This window comes from Falco rusticolus, chromosome 18 (assembly GCF_015220075.1).
Source record: "Falco rusticolus isolate bFalRus1 chromosome 18, bFalRus1.pri, whole genome shotgun sequence".
NCBI lineage: Eukaryota > Metazoa > Chordata > Aves > Falconiformes > Falconidae > Falco > Falco rusticolus.
In genome coordinates, this window is record NC_051204.1 from 4,214,861 (window position 1) to 4,235,784 (window position 20,924).

The window sequence follows — 20,924 nt, forward strand, 5'->3', positions numbered from 1 at the left end:
GTGACATAAGGACAATTATGCAAAAATGTGTTGAGACTGGAAGCTGCTATTCAAAGTTGTTGAATATTGTAAGATCAACGAAGACAGCACGGGGTTGAATGCTTGGTGATTAGTACTCCTCCTACATAGCCCTCTGCGTTACCTCCGGATTAGAGACAAGAGTTGACTGCTGTGGTAGTTCCCCTGGCTGAGGAGTGGTAAGTAGGGCCTTTGAGTCTGGAGTCTTATCTTGGGGTAAAAATAGCTTGATGCAGAGTTGTGACTAATATGTATTTTGTCGGTTTGAGGCTTTAACAAGTGAATTATTGAGGGGGAGTTTCGTTTGGGTTTTCAGATTTTGGTTTATTGCCTTTTGTTAAGCCATGTAAACAGATTCGTGAACCATTCTTGTTGGGTAATTTTAAAATCCAATCTAGATTGGATTTAATAGTCATTTCTTCTTACTGTAATAATGAAATATGGTAATGGAATATGGGCTAAGCTGCTTAAATTTGACTTGCATATGGGTTTCTGGTACGTATGTGTGGCCAGCTGTCTGTTCCAGGAAGAATGGAACTCTCTTTCTTTTAAATGAAAGAATGAACTCTGGCATGCCCAGCCAAATGAGCATATTCTAAATAAGTCCCTTTTATAGGAGGTGTGGCCACCACAGAGAAAATAACCACTTACTGTAGCAAAGCAAACAAAAAGGGAAAACACTACCCAGATTGACTCCTAATTTTTTGTGGTGTCGGTTTAATATGGAACATGCCCTGACAGATCACAATCCTGGCTTATATTTGGCATTTCTCTGCCTCCTGTCGTACCCGGTACGGGATGTCTGGTGAACTACAATGAAATGATAGCAAATTGGAGGGGATGTGACGACATCTGATGCTTTTGTGCGACTGGTACTCTACTCTTTGAGGGCTTGTTTGCTTTCCAAAGGCCCTAGTTCTCATCGCTTCTTTCATCTGTTTCATCCATGCTTTTCTGGCCCGGGATGTCATCTGGAGACCAAGTGTCTTAGGCTTGCTTTCCCCAGCTCGCTGCTGTCAGTAACTCATCATCAAAATAAACATCATCGTCTAGGGCAGAGTGCTCCTCTGAGCTTTCTGGCTTCCAGAGCAGAGTGGATGTGGTCAGCGGCACCGCTCTGAGATGGGTAGCGCTTACCTAGATGCATGCCGAGAGCTGAGGGAGGTAAGCCAGCACAAAACCACCGCCCTGCGATCAGCAGCAGCGTTTTCTATGAGCCAGTGGCTGCTTTGGTGTTAGACCAGTCACGTTGTGGGCATCTTCAGCACCAACAGACTCCGGGCTTTGAAGGGTTCTCTTCCTCTGCAGTGTTTTGTGTTCCATTGAGCCATGTTGTCAGGCTTAAATGATTATAGTTGCCTTTTTTTCCCCTGGACTGTGAGCAATTCATGTAGTCTCCTCTACATCCTTAAACAAAACCACCACTACTTTAAAAAAAAAAAAAAAAAAAAGCACATCATCCTTTCCAGCTTCCTCAGGGAGTCTTCACAACTTCCAATTAGCGGGAGTTGATTCTGGCTGTAAAGCGTTTCTTTATGGGCAGTTTTGTCCTATTAAAAAAACCAAAACAAACAAACAATGAAGTGTGAACTCCAGGGAAGTATCTGAGGAACAAGCGTCTCTACGAGCCTTGGGAGTGCTGTCAGTCGGACAAACGCATCCATCAGTGCAATTCACAGCATTTCTCATCTAGATTTGGGATCCCCAATGTGAGGGAATCCTGACTCGTCTGAACCGTGCTAGTGGCCTCTTTAGTTCCTGGGTCTTGAATTTAGAGCTGCTATGAAATGAGGTGAGCTGAAAGCAAAATGAGAAACTTAAAATGCTTCAAAATAGAGTTGCCTTCTAATAATTAATCCTGCCTCTGTTCAGAAAGCTGAATTGAATAATCTTAATTACCCTAATCCCATTTTTGAATCTGCTGGGTTCCTGAGTCTTAAACGCTGTTCCTGTATTTCAGGGTTGCTTGGCTTTACAGTTCAGAGCTGATCCTGTTGGGATTGTCTTTGTTCCCTTTGCTGGGCTGCTCCTGTGCTCCTTTCTATCCTTCTGGTTAGGGCTTTATTATTTCGAGGGATGGAGGCTGTGTAAACAGGCGGACCCAAACAAAGCGGGCAGGGAGTATCAATAATTCTTTGCACCCCACCATGGTATCTCCTTGCTGTTTTCTAGCAGAAACTTGCAAAAAGTGACGTTCTGTGGCTTTTATACGGCAAGATAAACTGTTGATGACACGGCACCGTGAAGACATGAGGTAGTGGAGTCGAATTGAGACGGTTCTATTTTGGCAGGTATCTAATAATGTGGCTCTTAAATTCTGACAGTGTTTCTCACTAATTAAAAAAAAATGCAGCTTTGGGAGGGTTTTGAGAGCTGACAGCTTTTCCATACTTTTTTTTTTTTTCACTTCGGTGTTATGTCATGCTGCTCTTAGGTGTAATAATTTTTCAGCCAGCACTTCTCTTTTTTTGACAGATGAATAATAAATTGTTACTTTATTGTGTACAAAGTGCTTGTTTAAACGTTAAGATAGTAAGAGATGTAAACTGTAACTTGTGTTTCACACCCCCACCGTGCTGGTCCTGTGGCGTTCCATGCTGTAGCAGAGGGAAGAGGAATTCTGCGAGATCTGGAAGCAAAAGGCAAATTGGTTGAGTCAGAGATACTTGACCCAGGCTACAGGGAGACTGGGAAGGATTAAAGAAGAAAACTGCTTTTTGTTGGAGGAGGGGGCCAAGGGGAGAAATCCTTGCTGCTGTGGATTTCTCCTTTGTGGTGTACACGCTGTATTTTGCCATACAGGCACTCTAGGCAAGTTGCCAAAAGCCAAAGAAGGCATAGGATGGGGAACTGACTGATAAAAGGTATTTTGGAAATAAATTCTGATTACTTTCATTTCTTTTTTTTTTTTCTTCTTAATTTGATGCTTGGGGGAAGTTTCAGTTTCAGTCTCCTAGCTCTTTCACCTTGTAGTCTTTGTACTAGGCAGCCACCAGCACATCCCTGCCGTAATTAGGTAGAGCAGCAGCTTTACAAGCGTTGGATTATGTGTGTGTGCTTTGACCTTAGCCCATGTCACCTGAGAGACCAAGCTTGTGTTGCAAAATTTATTTTTTTTTTCTTCCTCCCCCCCACGCCGCCAAATGGGAGTCTCTTCTTCCTTCTTCCCCTGTAAGGAGCTGTGCTTGCAAGTTGGGCAAGAGTGGAAATGTTGGCCGTGGCCAACAGTAATTTCAACAAGAATTATAAGTAAAAATGCCGAAAACCTGTATTTCCTCCCCCTGTTCGCTGCTGACAGTTGTGCAGTACAAATCGCCGGGGCAGCACCCGCTAAGGACCCGTCACTGATTTGGCCCGAGCCACATGAAGAGCGGCGTGTTGTGCCCGAGGCCTGGCTTGCCTGCCTGCGGCTTTTCTTGCGTTTATCGAGGTGAGTGCTGCCTCCGGCCGAAACGGGGGTTCCCCAAGGTGATTTCCCTTGGAGCAGCCGCTCAGGGGGAGCACGTGTGTTCCCGGGGAGAGGAGCCTGACTGCTCGGGCTGCGTCCGTCTTGCATCGTGGCTTGCGTAACAGGAAAGGGAGTTAGGGAGCTTGTTGTGTGCCCGGGTATGTCTCATCTTATTTTAGATCCCATTATTAATTGGGGCCTGGGACAGATCAGGTAATTACTGTTTTCACTGTTGGATCACCTCGCTGCGTTATTTCATTTGACTCATCCCATTATGAAAGGCAACCCGATGAGTGGTTTAGTCTTATTGATACGGGATGAAACGTGTAACCGCGCAGCTCTGTGGAGGGACCCGAGTCTGTGCGTGGCGGGTGGTTGGACGTGCCTGGCTGACCCGTCAATTTTGCTTTCAGATCGACCATCCTTTTACGTGTGGCAAACTCACCCCATGCCCTTCACACCTCACCTCGGGTAGGGGGTGTTTTTGAGACAGAACTAGTCGTTTGACTTTATTTCCAAGTATATACACCAATATTACCATCATCATCTCTTAGATAATAGCTGAATATAAACCCAATAGTGAAAAAAACCCTTATTACCGGTAAAATAGAACTGTAGATTTTGGAGAGGGACAGAACTGTAAGAAATTTGTTTGGCAAAGAAGCTTATTTGAATTGTGATGAGCCTTGGTACGTACTCGGAGGGCTAGATGAATCTCAATTCTAGCCTGAAAATATTGAAGCATGTGTCTGGTTTTGGGTTTGGTTCTGGGTGTTTTGTTGTTTGGTTGTTTTTTTTTTCTTTTTTAATTCACTCAAAGGGCATTTGTAGTAAACCACTACCCTGCTAAAATGAGCTTCTAGAAAGCAAAAAATAAATAGATAGTGGGTGTTTTGTAGCACAGTCCATGGCCATAGGCTGTGTCCCTGTGAAGTCAGGAAGTCTTTGTATTATTTTTACTCTCCTTCTTTGTTGGTGTTGGATGTTGTTTTTGTGGGCAACAGTGTGTATTTCAAACTTTGAAGGGTGTGTGTGTGTGAGAAAGCAGCATCATTTTAAATCAAATGTCTGTAATAGGTCATAAAACACCAAGATGACCACTCGTAGGATGCTGAGGTTTTTAATGGAGCTAAAAAAAAAAGTAGCTGCCCAAAAGCAGCTTTGATGGCAGCGTATTGCTGCGTCTCTTTACCGCATCGTGCCAACTAACTTTGACCTCTGCAGTTCTTGGACACGCGAGCCATCGCTGAATGTTTTCAGAGGGTGTTTTTCATTCAGCACCAGATACAACTTCTGGTAAAGACAAAGCCGATTAACTGCAAGCTTCTGCTTCCCCAAGCTGTCACAAGGCTGCTTCAGGTTCTGCCCTGCGTCCCTACCAGGACTCTCAGATGTGTATCTCCTGCAGCCTACGTCAGCCAGGAGAAGTCGGGTAACTAAAATGCTGGTGGTGCCTTTTTCAATTGCAATTTAAAAACACAGTGAGCTTTTAGTTGTAGTTGGGGGATGCTTTGTTTGTGGGGAAACTGTCTCGCAGCCAAAACTGGGATAGGAGAACAAAACAGGTGAACAAAAAGCTTAGGAACGTGCTTTGGTATCTGACAGCTGTTTCTAGGTTTGGAAAAAATACAGCATATAGCACATGCAGTGCTTCCAGTTGAAATGGTATTTCTTAAATCAGAAGTAGTCTTCTGGTACCTCACCTTGAACATCTGACTTTGAAGGTTTATTTTTTGAATGCAACAACATAACCTTCTCTATTTGCACGTAAATCACCTGATGAATTTCTCCTCTGTGGCAGTTTCTGCGTTACGGTGACGTCAGAGATGCGCGCAGCAGGCAATTCTTTATCACGGGCTTGATTTCTGTAGGGCTTGACTAATTTTTTTGTTCAGCCTCATGCTTTTGGTATTGCTGAATCAAAAAAAAAACACCAAAAACAAAAACAAAGCAGCTATTTATTTAACCTTGCTGTTGAATGCAGAATGGAGTCAGGGTACACAGAAGCGTAGCTCATCCGTACCCCAGCTACTTATCGCCAGCAGAAATTTAAGCTTTTCCAAAGCGACGACAGATGAGGAAGAAGCGATGTGACGGTGTATGAGTAAATTGCCTATTGAGCTATTTTTAGGCATATTAAGCCTATAGTAAACCTTTTCAGCCAGGGTCTGTTTTGTCTCGGTTTTGTACTGCTTAGTCACGATTGTGGTTGAGCAGAGCCCTGGTGCTGAGCCAGGCTGGCGAGGGTGCCTGTGGCACGGTGCGTGGCAGGAGGCAGCCGGCTGCTCCGCGCTCCCCGCTTCTCCCGACACAAACGCCGTGGGAGGATGCCGGAGCATCACAGCCGCTAAGGATGGAGTTTGTCACAGCAGCGGCTTTATTCGACAGCCAGCCATTTTCCTTGGAGATTTTAACAGATTAAACTGGATGTTTGTTTTGTTTGGGGTTTTTTTGTTGGTTGTTTTTGTTTGGGTTTTTTGTTGGTTTTTTTTTTTTTTAAAAAAAAAAAAAAGTCCCTGTGTAACAAAAGGCTAGAAGGAAAATTCAGCCAGTCCGGACTGCTTGTGGATGTAAACAACTTTATGCTTTGTGTCGTGTCCTTGTATTTTACTGTCACTTCTGTGTGATCTATCTCTGCAGTGTCATTTTTTTCTTTGCCTCCAGTAAGGCAGTTCAGCCTGCTGAAACTCCCGCTTCCCTTAAGCCTTGTACTGGGGAAGGAGCACTTCTGAACTGGTGCTCGGTGCGTGTCGGTGATGTTTGGTTATTTGAGCCCTATTCATTGGTAGTATTTTTTGACCAAAATGAAGTGAGGGGTTAGTATATATTGACAGTGCTTGCAAGAAGTCACTTCCAAGCTTCACTGAGCTTTTCCAAAGGAAGTATGGAATGAATTCCACGTTTTTCTTTTGTGTTTTATGCCTAGCTTGTTGGTTTGGGGTTTTTTGTGGTGGTGGGTTTTTTTGGTGGGTTGTTTTTTTTTTTTTTCACTAGATTGGCATTGTGTGCCATGAGCTGGGTTTGGCATGTGTCCTGTCTTGTTTCAGTGACTTTGTACTGGGCTTGTTCGTCTCCTCCATATGGACTGGAGCAGATAAAAGTGATATAAATACTACCAGTAATGCTAGATTTTTGGATGTGAGCCAGCAGCTGTATAGCTGAAGAACACCTCACAGGGCATCTCTGGCTCGTCAAGATTTAAACTCTTTGAACAAATTTGTACAGGTGTTTAATTTCTTTCACTTCACAACAGCAAAAAACTCTTCCAGAGCCTTGAAGGTTAATCTCCAAAATGTCTGGATCATCCAGATTGGGTGGGGATGTAAACTGACAAAATATGCCAGCTACATATGTAATCCTTAATTTATGATGGCAACTGTTGATTCCCCACCTTTTCTAGCTTAAAAACAAGTTTCCAGGCTGCATTATTTACTCTCTAATAATTGCAGTCTGTTTTCTGTCTTGGTTTTAATTGCTTAATTTCCTGTGGTCATAAGTAGTTGTGGAGGGTCTGGCCAGCATTTGCTTGTGGACCAAAGATCTAGTGGGCTTTGGGTCTAAAGAACGGCTAAAATTTCATCCTCGGCACACGGTTACCTTTTTCTTTTGTGTTTGTAAGGCCGCTGTAAGAAGTTTGTCTTATGCCGTTTCTTTATGCAAGGAAACAAGTTGCTATATTTTAAAATTATAATATTTATGAATAATTTGTGGCTTCTTAAGAGGGTATGCTTTAAAATTCTGTACTTGTTTCACGTGAAGTTTGCTGAATACAGAGGCATGAAAGACTTTACTGGTTATGTTTGTACTTACTGTTTATAGTTTTCATTTCCTGCTGCCCACCTGTATGGGTGTCTCGCTATTGGGGGGGGGGGGGTTGTACTGAAAACGGGTGTCCATCTTCCTTCTTTCCTTCTCTCTGCATCAGCCTGACCATGTCCCCGGGCCGTGGCAGCGTGCGCTGTTGTTTTTTTCATGCTTTTTGGGCAGCTTCACATTTTCGGTCTGCGTTCTCGAGGGGCTGGGGGTGCCAGACCCTGTGTTTTTTCACTGGAGTGAACATTAAGGTGGATGACAGTCTGGGTGTAACGACTGAGTCGAGTGCCTTTGCTAGCTGCTAATTCCATCGAGCCCTAAATAAGCGTCATCCCTTTTTCTCCGTTGCGCTTTGAGTTTTCTACTTTAGCAGAAAAATGTTTGAGTTCAAAGTCCGCACCTAGGCTAACGCCGTGTGCCGGGTTGTTGGCTTTGGCACTGATGCTTCCAAAGTTAAGCTTCATGTGATTTTTTTTTATATATATATATTTTAAGACTAGCCATCCCCCTCCCCCTGCTGATGCCAGATGCAGTCTCAGTTGAAAACGGGCTGTGTCTGTCAGTAGTGCAGTAAATACTCCCGCCCTAGCTGATGTGTGCAGCAGCTGTACTGCACTGCTGGCTCGCTGGTGTTTAGCTTGTGTCGAGTACAAACACGGACAAATACTTGAGATCCTGTTAACCTTGATGGTAGCATTTCTTGTCCAGCTGAACATGTTCTTCAGTGCTTTGCGGGGCGATACAGGTCTTGAATCACGCTGCCTCTGTGTGTGACCACGTTTGTGTCCAGGTAGACACAGAGAGGGATGCTGCTCCTTTCCTCCTCGGTGCCCATAACAATATCTGGGGGGTTACGCAGAAACAAGCTCTGCAAATAGTCAAACTGAAAGCGAGTGTGTCCTTATGACCAACTTTGAAACTTTATGTAGTAAATTCCCTTATGTTTGGTGGCAAAGTAGGATTTTGGTGGCACTGGAACTTTGCGCTGGATGTTGGTCACTTCAGGTTCTGAAGTTCCTGCGTCAGAGATGCTGGGAGGGACGTGAGTGTTTGTCTATCTTAGAGATGTACCTTCATTGTAGACCACCCATGTCGTGCTGCAGATCTGCTCTGTCCTTTTTCTGCTCTTTGTCTTTTTAGTGGGCAAAACTCTGCGGAACAAAATGTTGGGAAAATCGATGGTGGGTTTCAGCGTCTGCTGTCATATAGGCAAGGCAGTCTGGTATGTCTGTATGTCTAAACTGCACTTGACTGGAGAAAAAAAAAAAGTCCCTACTGCTGTTCTAGCGGAAAATCTTCTTGGTATGTCAGATGAGTAAACTGTTGTTCTCTTAAAAATGCAGCCAGTAATGTAAGAATTGCTTACAGAGAGTAGTTTTGAGCATTTAGGGTAATGTCAGCTAACTGTGCTGTGTGTTCTGTACATTAATATTCCTAATTATTTCCAGTAAACTGCAAATGTTGCAATAACTCCTGTAGAGGCTTCTCAAGTGTGTTTTTCCACACACAAAAAAAGTGAAAAACAAAACTTTTGTTCCCCATAGGAACACCCCTCCGGCCCTTCCCCAACAATAAAACCAAAACTATTGCCAGATGTGACATTTACAGGAAAGCATTGCCCCTTCCCTCTGCCAGCCCAGACCGCAGAAGAGCTCTGCAGCCGAGAGCCTGCCCCGAGTGGGGGTCCGCAGCCGCTCAGGGGGAGCTTTGCCAGCTCTCTGTAAGCCAGGAAGGACAAATTTGTGCCACTCTGTCTTTGGAGACTTTTCCGTGGAACTGGGGGTAAGGGGAGCATAACTCTTCTGGAAGCAAATACTTAAATCTTGCAGAAACTGCTGAATAAACGCTCTTCTCGCTGGAGAAGCTTTTACTTGTTGCTGTGGAATAATATCCATCAAACTGATATTGAGACCTCCATGTTAATACAGCAACTCGTTCTCGGATGGGAAGCAAAATGTAATTTGGAATCTGGATTTCCTGAGAGGAGCCGTAGGTGTTAGCTGTACCGCCTTCTGCACTAACACTTGCCACACATTTGTGTCACGTCGTAGGGAGAAGCGCAGACTCTCCGTGAGCGGCTGCATCAGTCCAGCACGTGGACACCTCATTTACACGCTGAACACTGACAATATCCGTTCGCTCTGGGCGGGATGGATAGAGCAGCACCAGACCTGAAGGAGAGAACCACGTGTCCCCGTGTTTGTCTGGCTTTTGAAGCCTGCTCCATGACAATGCGAGGCTTGCGTAAAGGCTAAATGGGCGGCTACAATAATGACACGCACTACTTTATATTTGAACTCAAATGCATGCCTGCTACAAGTTGCTTCACTTACAGAGCTTGCCTCAACTGTTGTTCGCATCCCTCTTTGCATCTATGATGAGCAGGGTACATATGTAGGTGTTCCTTGTGCGGGGACACTCGTAATTACATGCTGTCACCCGTCGCACGCTCGGCGGTGAAGCGCTGTCGCCTGGATCCCGTGGTGGTGTCATTCAGATGACCCAATTTGGATGCTGTGCCCTGTAATGAATGGCTGACACCACCAGTGCCTGAGTAGCAACTCTGTCTTCTACGCTGGTAGCAATGCCTCGCAGCTGATAAATCTGTTTAATTAGCCCCACACCGAGCGCTTACAGGCTGCTGCGGGACTGCGCAACCAGATGAATTGAGCCAGTTTGCAAAACTTTTAATACTCTGGAAGGCAAGGGCAGAGTTATTACGACAAATGGGCAATTACGTGTTGCGTTAAGTGACTTCAGTGTAAGGCTGCAAGAACTGTATCTTTTGATGGCTTCTGCCCATTTGTTTTCATAAACTGGCTTGATTGGAACGCTTCTGGGTGATGGTGCTCTAGAGAGAAGCACAGCGGTGCCATAAATACATCCTGGGAAGTACCAGGTTTTTGTCTTCTGGGTTGTAATCTCTGGGCTTCCATAGAATTATTCAGGTTGGAGATAGTCTAACCCTTAACGCAGCACGGCCAAGCCCACTGCTAAACCATGTTGCTCAGCACCATGTCTACACATTTTTTAAACGCCTCCAGGGATGGTGGCTCTACCACCTCCCTGGGCAGCCTGTGCCAGGGCTTGAGCACCCTTCCCATGTGGAAATTTTCCCTAATATTCAGTATAAACCTCCCGTGGTGTAACTTGAGGCTGTTTCTTCTTGTCCTGTTGCTTGTTACCTGGGAGAAGAGACCGCCCGCCCCCCTGCCTAGAGCCCCTGTCAGGCAGCTGTAGGGAGCAGTAAGGTTCCCCCTCCCCAAGCCCCTTCCTCTCCAGGCTGAACACCTCCAGTTCCTTCAGCTGTTCCTCATCAGACTGGTGCTCCAGACTCTTCAACAGCTTCGTTGCACTTCTTTGGACACTCTCCAGCATCTCTACATCCCTCTTGAAGTGAGGGGTCCAAAGCTGAACACAGTATTCAAGATGTGGGAAGTTACCGTGGGAGGGTACAGGAAAGTTAAGGGGGTTCTGGTGGGTTCCTGTGGGTGACCGGAGGCTGGATCATCCTTGTTGCTAGCACCTCTGGCCATATACTCTTACAAAAAAAACCCATAAAATAAATAAAAACATGGCAAAACAGGCCCTTCCGGGTGCACCTGTCAAATGTTGAATGCACCAGACTATTCCAAACTGGGAGCCAAACGGTTACAATTCTCCTCTTATTGAACAGTAAATGTAAATGGTGTATTAACATTTTAATTGGTTTGCGAGTTAAAGGATTGATTTATGGATTAAGTTCCCCCAGTTTTGTCATTTCCTTGGGCTTGCAAAGCTGGTGCCGAGCGCTGGAGTTGCAATTAGATGGATCCTGTTTGTTCTCCCTCTGAGCCCCTGTTGGAACAGGGGAAGTGTTTCCATCTGCAGCGCTGCTGAAGCGTGTACGTGCAAAGCATCCCATGGATTGTAAAACCTCTTTGTGGGAAGTATAAAACTGCTAGCAGGCATATGCCCTGGAAAACGGTGGCTTCTGCCCGTTTTCTAGCTTTGGTGGAAGAGCTTGGCATGACAATATTTGCAGGAAAAATAAATCATCTGAAGTGAGCAGTGACCAAATCCTGTGTGCGCTGTGGCATTGCATAGCTGCAGCTGCCCAGGGCAGCAAAGCCATCACTTCCACTGTGTGTGGATGTTGCTCTGAAGACCAGTAAGAGATTTATAGTAACCTAACTGGGAACTGCAGCACGCTGTTTTAAACTTTACCCAGCTCTGGTGTTCAGGCAGGACATGTTTTCCTTTGCCTTGTAGCAGATTATAGCGATCTGTACTAATTTAATACAAGTTTTGAAGCCTAGTATCCGCTTCCATGGTGTTTGTTCTAGATTTATCCCTTCTGTTCTAGCTAGAAAAGGCTGTTTCAAAAGTTTTCAAAAGAGTAGCGCGCTGCTGGTCTGCCTTTGTCTTGATGGGTGGAAGACTAAGAGGAATTTCATTCCCTTCCATTTCTTCTGCCTAAGGGACACGGCTTCACGCAGCAGCAAACTTGATGCTTTGCGGAAGATTCCGTGTTTTATCTGCCAATAAAATTTACATACAATAAATTCATTTTTCTGTGTCCTGTCAAGAATAAGTTAGTCTACTGAATAACGCCTGGTATGAAAGGATGTTAAGAGAGATATTAGGAAAAACAAGCTTAGGTCATTTAGTTTTTATCGCTAGAAGTAATTTGAAAAGCCTGGAAGTCTAGAATAGCCTCTAACATTTTTTCAGATTAGTTTCAGTCTTGTATAGACTTGCCAGGCAGTCAGAATGCCCGCTGGTATATTTAACTAGCTGTACCTGCTGCCACGACTTAGCAGTAGATCCCGATTCGAGCCTGTTTTCACCCAGCCTCAGTCATCTGAGCAGCGGTTTGGCAGGCAGGCGTGAGGAGAGGGCTCTGGTGGTGTACCCTGGCGTTCCCACGGAAAGGGAATTCCAGAGCTGAGGTTCTCCCGCGGAGCACATCCTGCCTTGGCCCTGTCCCGTTGTAAGTACTGTTTCAGTAAGACAAAACCCCAAACGTTCCTTTGGTATAACGCTGGGCGAAGCATAGCTTCTACAGAAAAATAATGTAAGGCTTCAATTTGCGCTGGGATCCAGGTTAAGCTTTTTCCGCGAGCGATGTAACAGGCCAAAGGCAAGAAGTCGCCTGTGTTTTGCACAAAGCTGTTTGCGAGCATCCTTGCCGTACGGTCTCGGTGAGCGACGGGCAGGGACTGTTGCCTGCGTTCTCACCGTAAAATCTGAATTCAGACAAAGCCTCGTCGCCAGTCCAGATGAGACAGAAGAGGCTTGCTGGCTGCCTCTGGAATCTCTATTTTAATACTTCCTGCCCCTCGCCTGTTCACTACTCTGGTTCCTTTTCGGAAGTTTCCTGCTGTTGTCTGATCTGCTCCTTCAGTTTCCCTTAACTTTTTTGTGCAGGGTGCTGCTTCAGGGGTAAAATTCTGGCCAGGACAATAATGGGAAAGAGGATAGAGCTGCCCGATCACTATCATTCTTGTAACTGGGGGAAGAAAAATCAGTCTGGTTTTCCCATGAATAATTCCTCTGCATTTCTCCTTTGTTAGAGTTTTCTCCAGAATTTCCTTAATTTCCCAGCTGATCAGCTAAGCCATCTAATTAGATGATCCAGTCCCAGCATGTGCACACACATTGGCTCCTTTGGCAGCCTCGGCAATGTCCTGACCCCGCCAGGCGTTGGAGAGCGTTCATCACCGAGGCTGGACGCGGTCCGTGACTCGAGGAGATGCTCTTCTGCCCTGGTCTCTGAGGGAACAGACTTGACAGAACTGGTGTGAGCTGGGGAAATGGCAAAACTTCCATTTTAATTATCTGCAAAACGGGCTGAGTAGTTGCCTGTCTAGTGGACCATTTAGGACTTGCTAACTTGTGATATCTTCTGGTGGGAAGTGATAAAAGCGGCTGTGGGGGGGAAAACACCACCTCTTCTGTGTGACATTTTGGGAAAGAATGCTGGAGAGTTCGTGTCCCACTTCAGCATCATGCCTCAGTATCTTGAGATAATTAAAAAGCAAGCTGTGATTTAGAAACACAGCTTTAAAGTTTGACTCTAAAAGCATTGGGTTTGGTGTTCTCTTGTACCGATGGCGTTAGCCTGTTGTCAATTCGTTATCGCTGATTGGAGCGTATTAAAAAGCTTCTGAGCAGCAGCACGTGGGCTTTTCACGTTGAGCTGTGATGGTTTCTTTGACAGGTGATGGGGTTGGGTTGATGCTCAGGTACAGAGTTATTTGCTGCTTGGAGAAGCTGTTTTCTGTCAGCCAGGCCTAGCGTACAGCTTCATAAGCCACTAAGATCTTACTTTCCTTTTTTAACTCTTAATCTGATCCTCTGCCACTTAAGTGACCTAGCTGATGCTGGTTTTCTTTGCTTTGCATACAGACAACTAAATCGATTCAGAGCACTTAATCAACCGATTAGAATCAGCTTTTCCAGACTGCGATTTCAGCAGCAGTTTTTACCAAGTTGGTAGCTGGGGTTGATCAGTTCTCAGTGGTTCCAGTTGTTAAAAAGAAACTTTGTTAATGAAATTAAAGCTCATTCTCATTGTTCCCTGCTTTGGGTTTGGGACTGTTGAAAGCATGTTTCTAAATGGAATCAGGCATCACTGCTCAGCAGTCTTAGTTCACAGATCACTCTAATCATTCCTCCCACAGGCAGAAGAGCGTGGAGGTTGTTTGCTTGTTTGTTTTTTCACCATGGCAAGACAATACCGAGTCTTTTGAATATATGTAGATACTTCTCAAGAAACACATGAGGCTTTGCTGTCTCTTTTTTCTTAGGACTCATTTGAAAAAAGAAGTTCCTCTTGTTCTTGCAGCCAATGAAGCTAGTTTAGCTGGTCCAGAAGGTCCATTTCAGATTTATAAATTGTTGGCCACTGTGATAATGCTTTGCATGGGAAACAGCTCTGTCTTCATTGCCTTAGAAGAACCCAGCGGTGTTTTCCCAGAACCATCTTTCCTCCTGATGCAGCACCAGAGGTCACATCTCCCTTTCAACCATGCTTCAGGATTTAAAGAAATAACTAAAAAATACTGTTTGCCCCTGAGCACCCAAGGACTGCTCCCAGTCAGTCCGCTGCAGGAGCAATACAAAATGCTGTAATACTTTCTCGTTGGGCTCCTGCTCACCGGTGCTGTGCCCTTTTCTGCGAAGAAAACCAGTCCTGCTACGTTCCACCTCCGTTTGCTGGCTGTTGGGGCTGCTTGGTGGCTCTTGCCGTGGCCCTTCCCTCCAGCCCGTTTGCCATCTCCTCGTTCGATGTGTTGTTACGCCTCACGGTTTTCAAGCGGTGCGCGGTGGTGTACCTTCACGGAGCTGTGGCACGGGTGGCAGCTCGTAGTAATGCTGTAGGTGATACCTTTGGTAGTCAGTGGCAGCCGACAAGTACACCCTAATCGTCACTTACTTTAATAGCTAAATTGAAAATCTCAGTTTATATTGAATATGTCAATCCACAGAGCGTTCTCGAACCATTTTTTAAACTATATCAGATGTAATATTCTATCCAACTGTGGTTCAATCCAGGAGTTCGAAAGCTTGCGTACAAAGTTTATCTTTGGAGAATTTATTGGTCCAGATGTCTCTCTCAAAATGGCCTCGTTAACCAGCAGCTTCTTCCCTAGAGAAGTAGGTTTTGTTTCCTTAATGAAAATATATGGCTGAATTGTTCAAATTGTTTTTGTTTACAGATGTTCTCGAACAATGATGAAGCTGTGATCAACAAAAAACTTCCAAAAGAGCTGCTGCTTCGGTAAGCCTTCTTCCAGTTTGTGAGTTGGAGACTTGTGTATTGTTGTTTGCAGGCAGGAGCTGATTTTGCTGGTATGCTCATGAATCAGGAGCTTGCATCAGATGGTCACTTATAAAGCCACAGACAAACACAAGCAGATAAAGGTCTGCATCGGCAGCAAGTTATGCTAAATAATGCTAGGGTCTGGGTTTTCAAATACTAAATGAATTTGCTGGTTGCCTGTTTTGTAGGTGGAAACTATAGCACTAAACCAGTCCTTAATGAAAATGAATGGTAAGTATGGGTTAATGTGTAGAATAGGATTCTGCCTGTCTCTAAAGTGTTCAATTTAAAACAAAAGACGTTAGTTCCCTTACTCCAATGATGCTCGAGCAGACTTTGTCCTTTTCCTCGTCAATAAGAGACAGATCTTCAGCACCTGGCAAGGCGGTCCTGTTGGCAAAGATCAAACAGATCAGACTTTGTGGATCTCTGTAGACAACTGCCCTCTTCCTCTGCTGCCTTTCCATGTGCATGCACGTATGTACCTTCGGAAGTTTGCCTTCTGCAGCGCAGGATTAGCGTGATGACGTGTGTGTGGTTGTACCTCAGTCGTCACAGTTGGGCGTCTCGAGGTAAAGTCGTGTTCATCAGTGCTTTAAGCTGAGATGCTAGACTGTAAATGGTGAAGGGAATTGCAGGCAGCAGCTTGAATTATTAACACAAACAAAATCCTTACGCTGCAGGAAAAGTGTGTAGCACTGTCAACCCTCAATGGCAGTAAAAAGTCTGGGGAGAGGAGCTCTGACACAGGAAACTGCTTCTAGCTCACTTGTGAAATAAAAGAAATAGAAAAAGAAATCTGACTATCATTTGGGTGCACTGCTGCCTCTATTCTCTCTAATGGTGTCTCCATTCTGGCTCGGTTCCTTTTATTCCAGTATTATTCATCCAAAAGCAAGATGTGTGGCTTCCAGAACCCTCCTTGCTAATAACATGGGTATTTGGGTTTTGGGTCTGGTACAGAGTTAAATGATTGCCTGTGCTGTACAGAGGTTGCTGGGTAAAAATCAGCATCCGTACTGGGAAGAGCCCAGCAACCTGTGGGAGGAGCAGGATGGAGTAACAAACATGACAGGATACCCTAGCCCAGATGGGTTTGTACAGATTTTTTGCAGGTGACAGCAGTTGTCTTCACCCAGTACTTGCCCCGAACCACTGGTATGGATGGATGTGCTGCAGCAAATACAGAATTGGAAGAGTGAGAAAATTGTCTCTCTGGATTTTCCGAGCGGATTCTTTTTCTGATGGGATCAAGTAGGTCCTGGTATTGCAGGTGCAGCTAAACCAGGATTTGCCGTTGTGGGAAGATGACAGGTAGGCTGGGGACAGGTTGTGAAGAGTACTGACACATGAGGCAAGGAGTTCATGTAACATAGGGAAAGCAGGGGATCTGGTAGGGAGAGGATGGTTCGGCATTGAGATCTTACGGAGATTTTTGATGGACTTCAGGGGAAGAGGCATGTGGTCGCTGGGCTCCCAAGGAGCAGGACCTTGATTAGAGCACGGATGAGCTTTCTGGTAGATCAGTCAAAGTGGAATGATCCTGAGTGGGCCCCATAAGCACAACTTGGTCCGTAGGAGGTAGCTGATGTTGAGGAACATTACTATAGAAAATCAGAGAAGGTTTTGTCATAAGCAGGAGGGAATCAATGCATCAAGCGGGAAATTTTGTCAGTACAAGCCACAGTGTGGCTGAGTTCTCAGCAGTACACGTGCTTCTGCCCTGTGGAAAAGGGTTTTGCCTGTTGTGTCTTGGTATCACTGATCATCCTAACCTGCTGTAGAACAGAGCAAGTGTTCAGGACCGTGTGGAACCTCGGAGAAATAAGGAGATTGAGTTTATAAATGTTTAAAGCTCATAAGTAATGGTTTTGAGAGTTGGAATTCACTGTTAGCATACTGTGAAAATTAATTAGTGTGGATTGACAGTGCAGCCTTTGAAAGAGAAACTTGGATGCATTTATCTGCAGGAATCTCCTGTAAATGAGTGTCACTGTCTACAAGACAAAGACTTATGTGTTTAAGCAGTGCTACTGTGTAATGTCTTGTTCTCTGGTTTGTTCATTCTGCAGATGGCATTGATGTCTCACGTATGTGGTTGCAAAGTGGAAAGCTGCACTTGAGCAAAATAAAGAGTAGGAGGATATAAAAGGGGTGAACAGCAGCCCTTGTCACACCCCAAGATACAGAAATGTGCAGCTTCAGTAATGCTTTTGTCCGTGAGAATGGGGTGGAGGTGGAAAGTGCTCTGGGGGGCTGTCCTCAGAAATCTCTCCTTTAGACATGGCCGTGATTCAGCCGTCATGTCATGTTCTGCCTCCCCACAACACTGGCAATGGTGATGTTTGTCCCGCGTTTCCCCAGGAGCAGGGCTCTGAACAAAGCTGTCCCTGCCGCACATGGGGCGAGATCAGCTGCTTGGGTCACAAATCCTTGTCCTGATGCTGCTGCAACCTGCTCAGCTTTGTCTCCTGCCAGCTGAGTTTCTAGGAGCTTTACACCTTTATACATAAATACACCTTACACGCGAACAAGCCAAACCAGAAACAGCGGCGTTCTGTTCGCTGCTTCCCTTCCTCCTCTGCTGCCGGCTCCTCTTTGGGCAGCGTCTGGCTTGGTGACTGCGAACGGTGAATTCATGGTCCGCGTCGGTTCTGGCTGTGGTCGTTTCCCCAGAAGGTGCATCATGGCCCTGTTTCTCTGGGCTGGCATTAATTGAAGCCCCGTTGAAAAGGTGCATTCATTCTTTGAGGGCTGCCTGCCAGTCGCTTTTTGTCTGGAAGCCAAACCCCAACCCCAAGCTTGGATTTGCGGTGGCAGTGGTGGTCTCTGCCGGTTTCCTGAAGAAGGTTTACTCTCAGCGTGATGTGGGGCTGCTAAACAGCTTACGTTTGGCAGGGTGAAGGGGACCAGGCTGTGGGAGTTCATCTTTTCCTTAGTGGTTCATGGGCAGGTCAAGCAGTTTTCAGTTCTCTCCTGGCATAAGCAGCTTTTATGCCGTGCTGCTGCCTGCTAGCCCGTTTTCAGCACAGCTAGTCGTTGGCACCGGCATTGCCATCTGACCTTCAAAACCCCATGGCGATTTATTCCTTGGGAGCTCGAGTGCTGCTGGGGACCGGGAAGCGACAAGAGCACGTGGGGGACTGGGGAGTTGGCAGCAAAGTTGACATTTCTCTCCTCTTGGCTGGCCCGTTGGCATAAAACGAGTACGGAGCAAAACTTCACTTGAACGGTGGGTCACTGACATAAATTTGTGTTGATAATTTTAGAAAGCTGAAGGTCTAAGCTAGCTCACCTCAAAGCCTTTTGCAGCATCCAGGCATTTCATTAGAGTCTTGACCCTAATCTAATTAGAGGGCCAGTGGGAAAGTGAGGAGTCCTAGAAAACCCTGAGTGGATTAAGAGCTTGAAACCTGAAAAATGCTCGAACTGCAGCGTGTTTTAGCTAAATTGTCCAGTGCTGAACTGTTCAGGCAAAGCCCTAAGCACGGGGAGTTACTTCGCAGTGAAACAATTTAGTCTGCAGCAGTACCAGACTTGTTTTAATTCCCATTTGGAATACTCGGTCTGCCTTCACCTGTGATCACTGTTTGACGATCAAGTTATCGGTGTGGATTATTTTCTTACTGTCAACTCTGAAGAGTAAAAAGAGCAATGTAAGAGTACGGCAGTCAGCTGTGAGCAAAACTGAAATCCTGTCTGTTGGATGTGAAAATAAACATCCCAGCTTACGTGCCTTTTGATCTACTATGGCAAAATGGGGAAAACCGTTCAAGTAGTACTGTTCATGCTGCTGCCACTTACTCTTCTCTGCTTTCTTTCACCAGATAAACTCAATCTGACCAGAGCAGTAGCTATTTTCTCAGGATTCGGTGCTTTGGAACAATTCCAGGAGGATGACCCCTCTCTAGCGTTCCCCGATTCCTGAGAAGATGGTCTGGAGCTGACTGAGTTGCATCCAAACTTCTTGTCAGCCCAGTACGTTTTCTATTGTCGCGTCCAGTTTTAATCAAGCCGTAGGGTATTAGCAAGAATGTGTATGATTTCAGGTGAACGTATAGATTACCTTTGCTTTATCTCCCGTTGTGTGGCTTGCTGAAAAGAGACCCAGCAGTTATGACAGTGCTGTGCTCCCGTTCGGAAGGTGGTGACCGCTCAGTCATTGCTTAGCCATGTGGGCAGCTTGTTTATGGGGGTTTGGGGTTGTTGGGTTTGTTGTTTGGTTTTTTGTTTGTTTTTTTTAATGTTCACTAGCAGCTCCTTAGAGAAGAAAAATCCTGTCCTCAGGGCTGCAGTAGAAAATTTAACTCGGGTCATTGTGCCTGCAAAACTTCAGCTGTGCTCCTGCTGTTCTCTCCAGTTCACGGAGCCAATTCTGAAATGACCAAAATGCGCAACAGAGTGGTGACTGCTGCTGAAAGAGGAATTTTTGCAGTCTGATTCTGCTGAATCATTGGCTGATATTCTTGAAGAAATGCAAGAGCAGTTCAGAAAACACTGAAGAATGCTCTTGAGCTCTTCAGAGCCAAAGTCTGCGAGTTAGGCCAGGGAACTCCTGGCAAAGCTCAGCAGCGTTAACCTCGGAGGTGAGAGGGGCAAGCGTTCTGCTGTGATGACGTCCCTTCTGCTGTGTGGGTAGACTGGGAAGGGAGGAGCAGGAAGTAGAAAAGAATTTGGCCAAGACCTAAGAGCCCTGATAGAGGGATGAGATGGTTATTAATAGCCTGGGATTTCCATGGAGAAAGCAATTTTCATGAAAATATAGAAAGCTTATGTAGTTACTGACCTAGCCACTGTTCCCATGGAGTTTGATTTTTTTTTTTTTATTTTTTTTTGCTCCTATGATGGGAATCTAGGGTGAAAGTAAGAATTTTCCCTAGCTTTTATCATTTCCCCAGGCTTTCCTTGTATTGTTGTACATTGAGTTGTGCTAAAATCCTCAGCGCTCACAAACATGCAGGAATAAATGCCATGTAATCCAAGGGGAAGACTTGTCTGTAAGCAGTGAGCATGGAACCGCTTCTGAAATCCAGAAGTGGGTTCTCACAACAGTGTTACGTTGCATATTAGCTCCTTTCCAGACCTTTTAACTGCATGTATCTCAGCGCATGTCACTGTCAATTTTGTCTCATGATGAGGTGCGTAAGGAAGAGATGAGAAGTATCTTGAATGAAGCTCCTTGGATCTGTGAGTGTCTTTGGGCAGTGTAGAAACACAGGAGAGCGTGTGGCTGTTTATTCTGCCATAGCCTGACTTAACTGAACATTTTCTAAGCTACATGATGCCTGTAAGCATCTGTGTTTTGATAAATAATCTGCATTCATCCTCTGTCAGTAACTTCCTTTACCACCATCATTGATGTTTCTAAAGTGCTTTTTATATACCTGTTGGTCAAGAGAGCTTGATCATGCAGTTGTATCATCTCAGCCTTGCTTGTGCCTTCTCCTAAAATACGAAAAATCCAGGATTTGCTCTTTATATATAGCGACAGACAAACACACGGGTGTCTGGGAAGGTGTGCGGCACGTATCAACGTGCAGCAAAACTTGGTGTCAGTGGCCAAAGCCTGGATAACCCCTCATGGTTTATCTCTAGGACAAAGTGTGGTTTATCAGTGATGCACACGGTGCTTGTTCATTGTTCTCAGCACCTCTTCCCCCAGCTTTATCAGTATCCGTGCTATTTATTCAAATGTATTCTTTGTACTTCTCTGGGGAGAGGAGTACATGCGGTTTTCTTGTTTACAATATGTGAGCTTCAGTAATGCATTGGTAGAAGGTGTTTGTTAAGTTTAGAAGTCACACAAAAAAAACCAAGCTGCCAATGATGTCACCTCGT

The 20,924-nt window shown here is 45.3% G+C and overlaps 1 protein-coding gene across 5 annotated transcripts in view; it reads left to right on the forward strand.

The window, feature by feature from the left end:
* Positions 1-20,924, forward strand: part of FBXL20 (F-box and leucine rich repeat protein 20) — a 44,163-nt gene that overhangs the window by 2,180 nt on the left and 21,059 nt on the right. For 3 of the 5 annotated variants that reach the window (XM_037411003.1, XM_037410999.1, XM_037411002.1), the window contains exon 2: positions 14,983-15,044. In XM_037411003.1, coding sequence (XP_037266900.1) covers positions 14,983-15,044 — 62 coding nt within the window. Of the gene's footprint in view, positions 1-3,343; positions 3,449-4,670; positions 4,899-14,982; positions 15,045-20,924 lie in introns of those variants that run through there. The other 2 variants (XM_037411001.1, XM_037411000.1) reach the window with 2 other exon arrangements.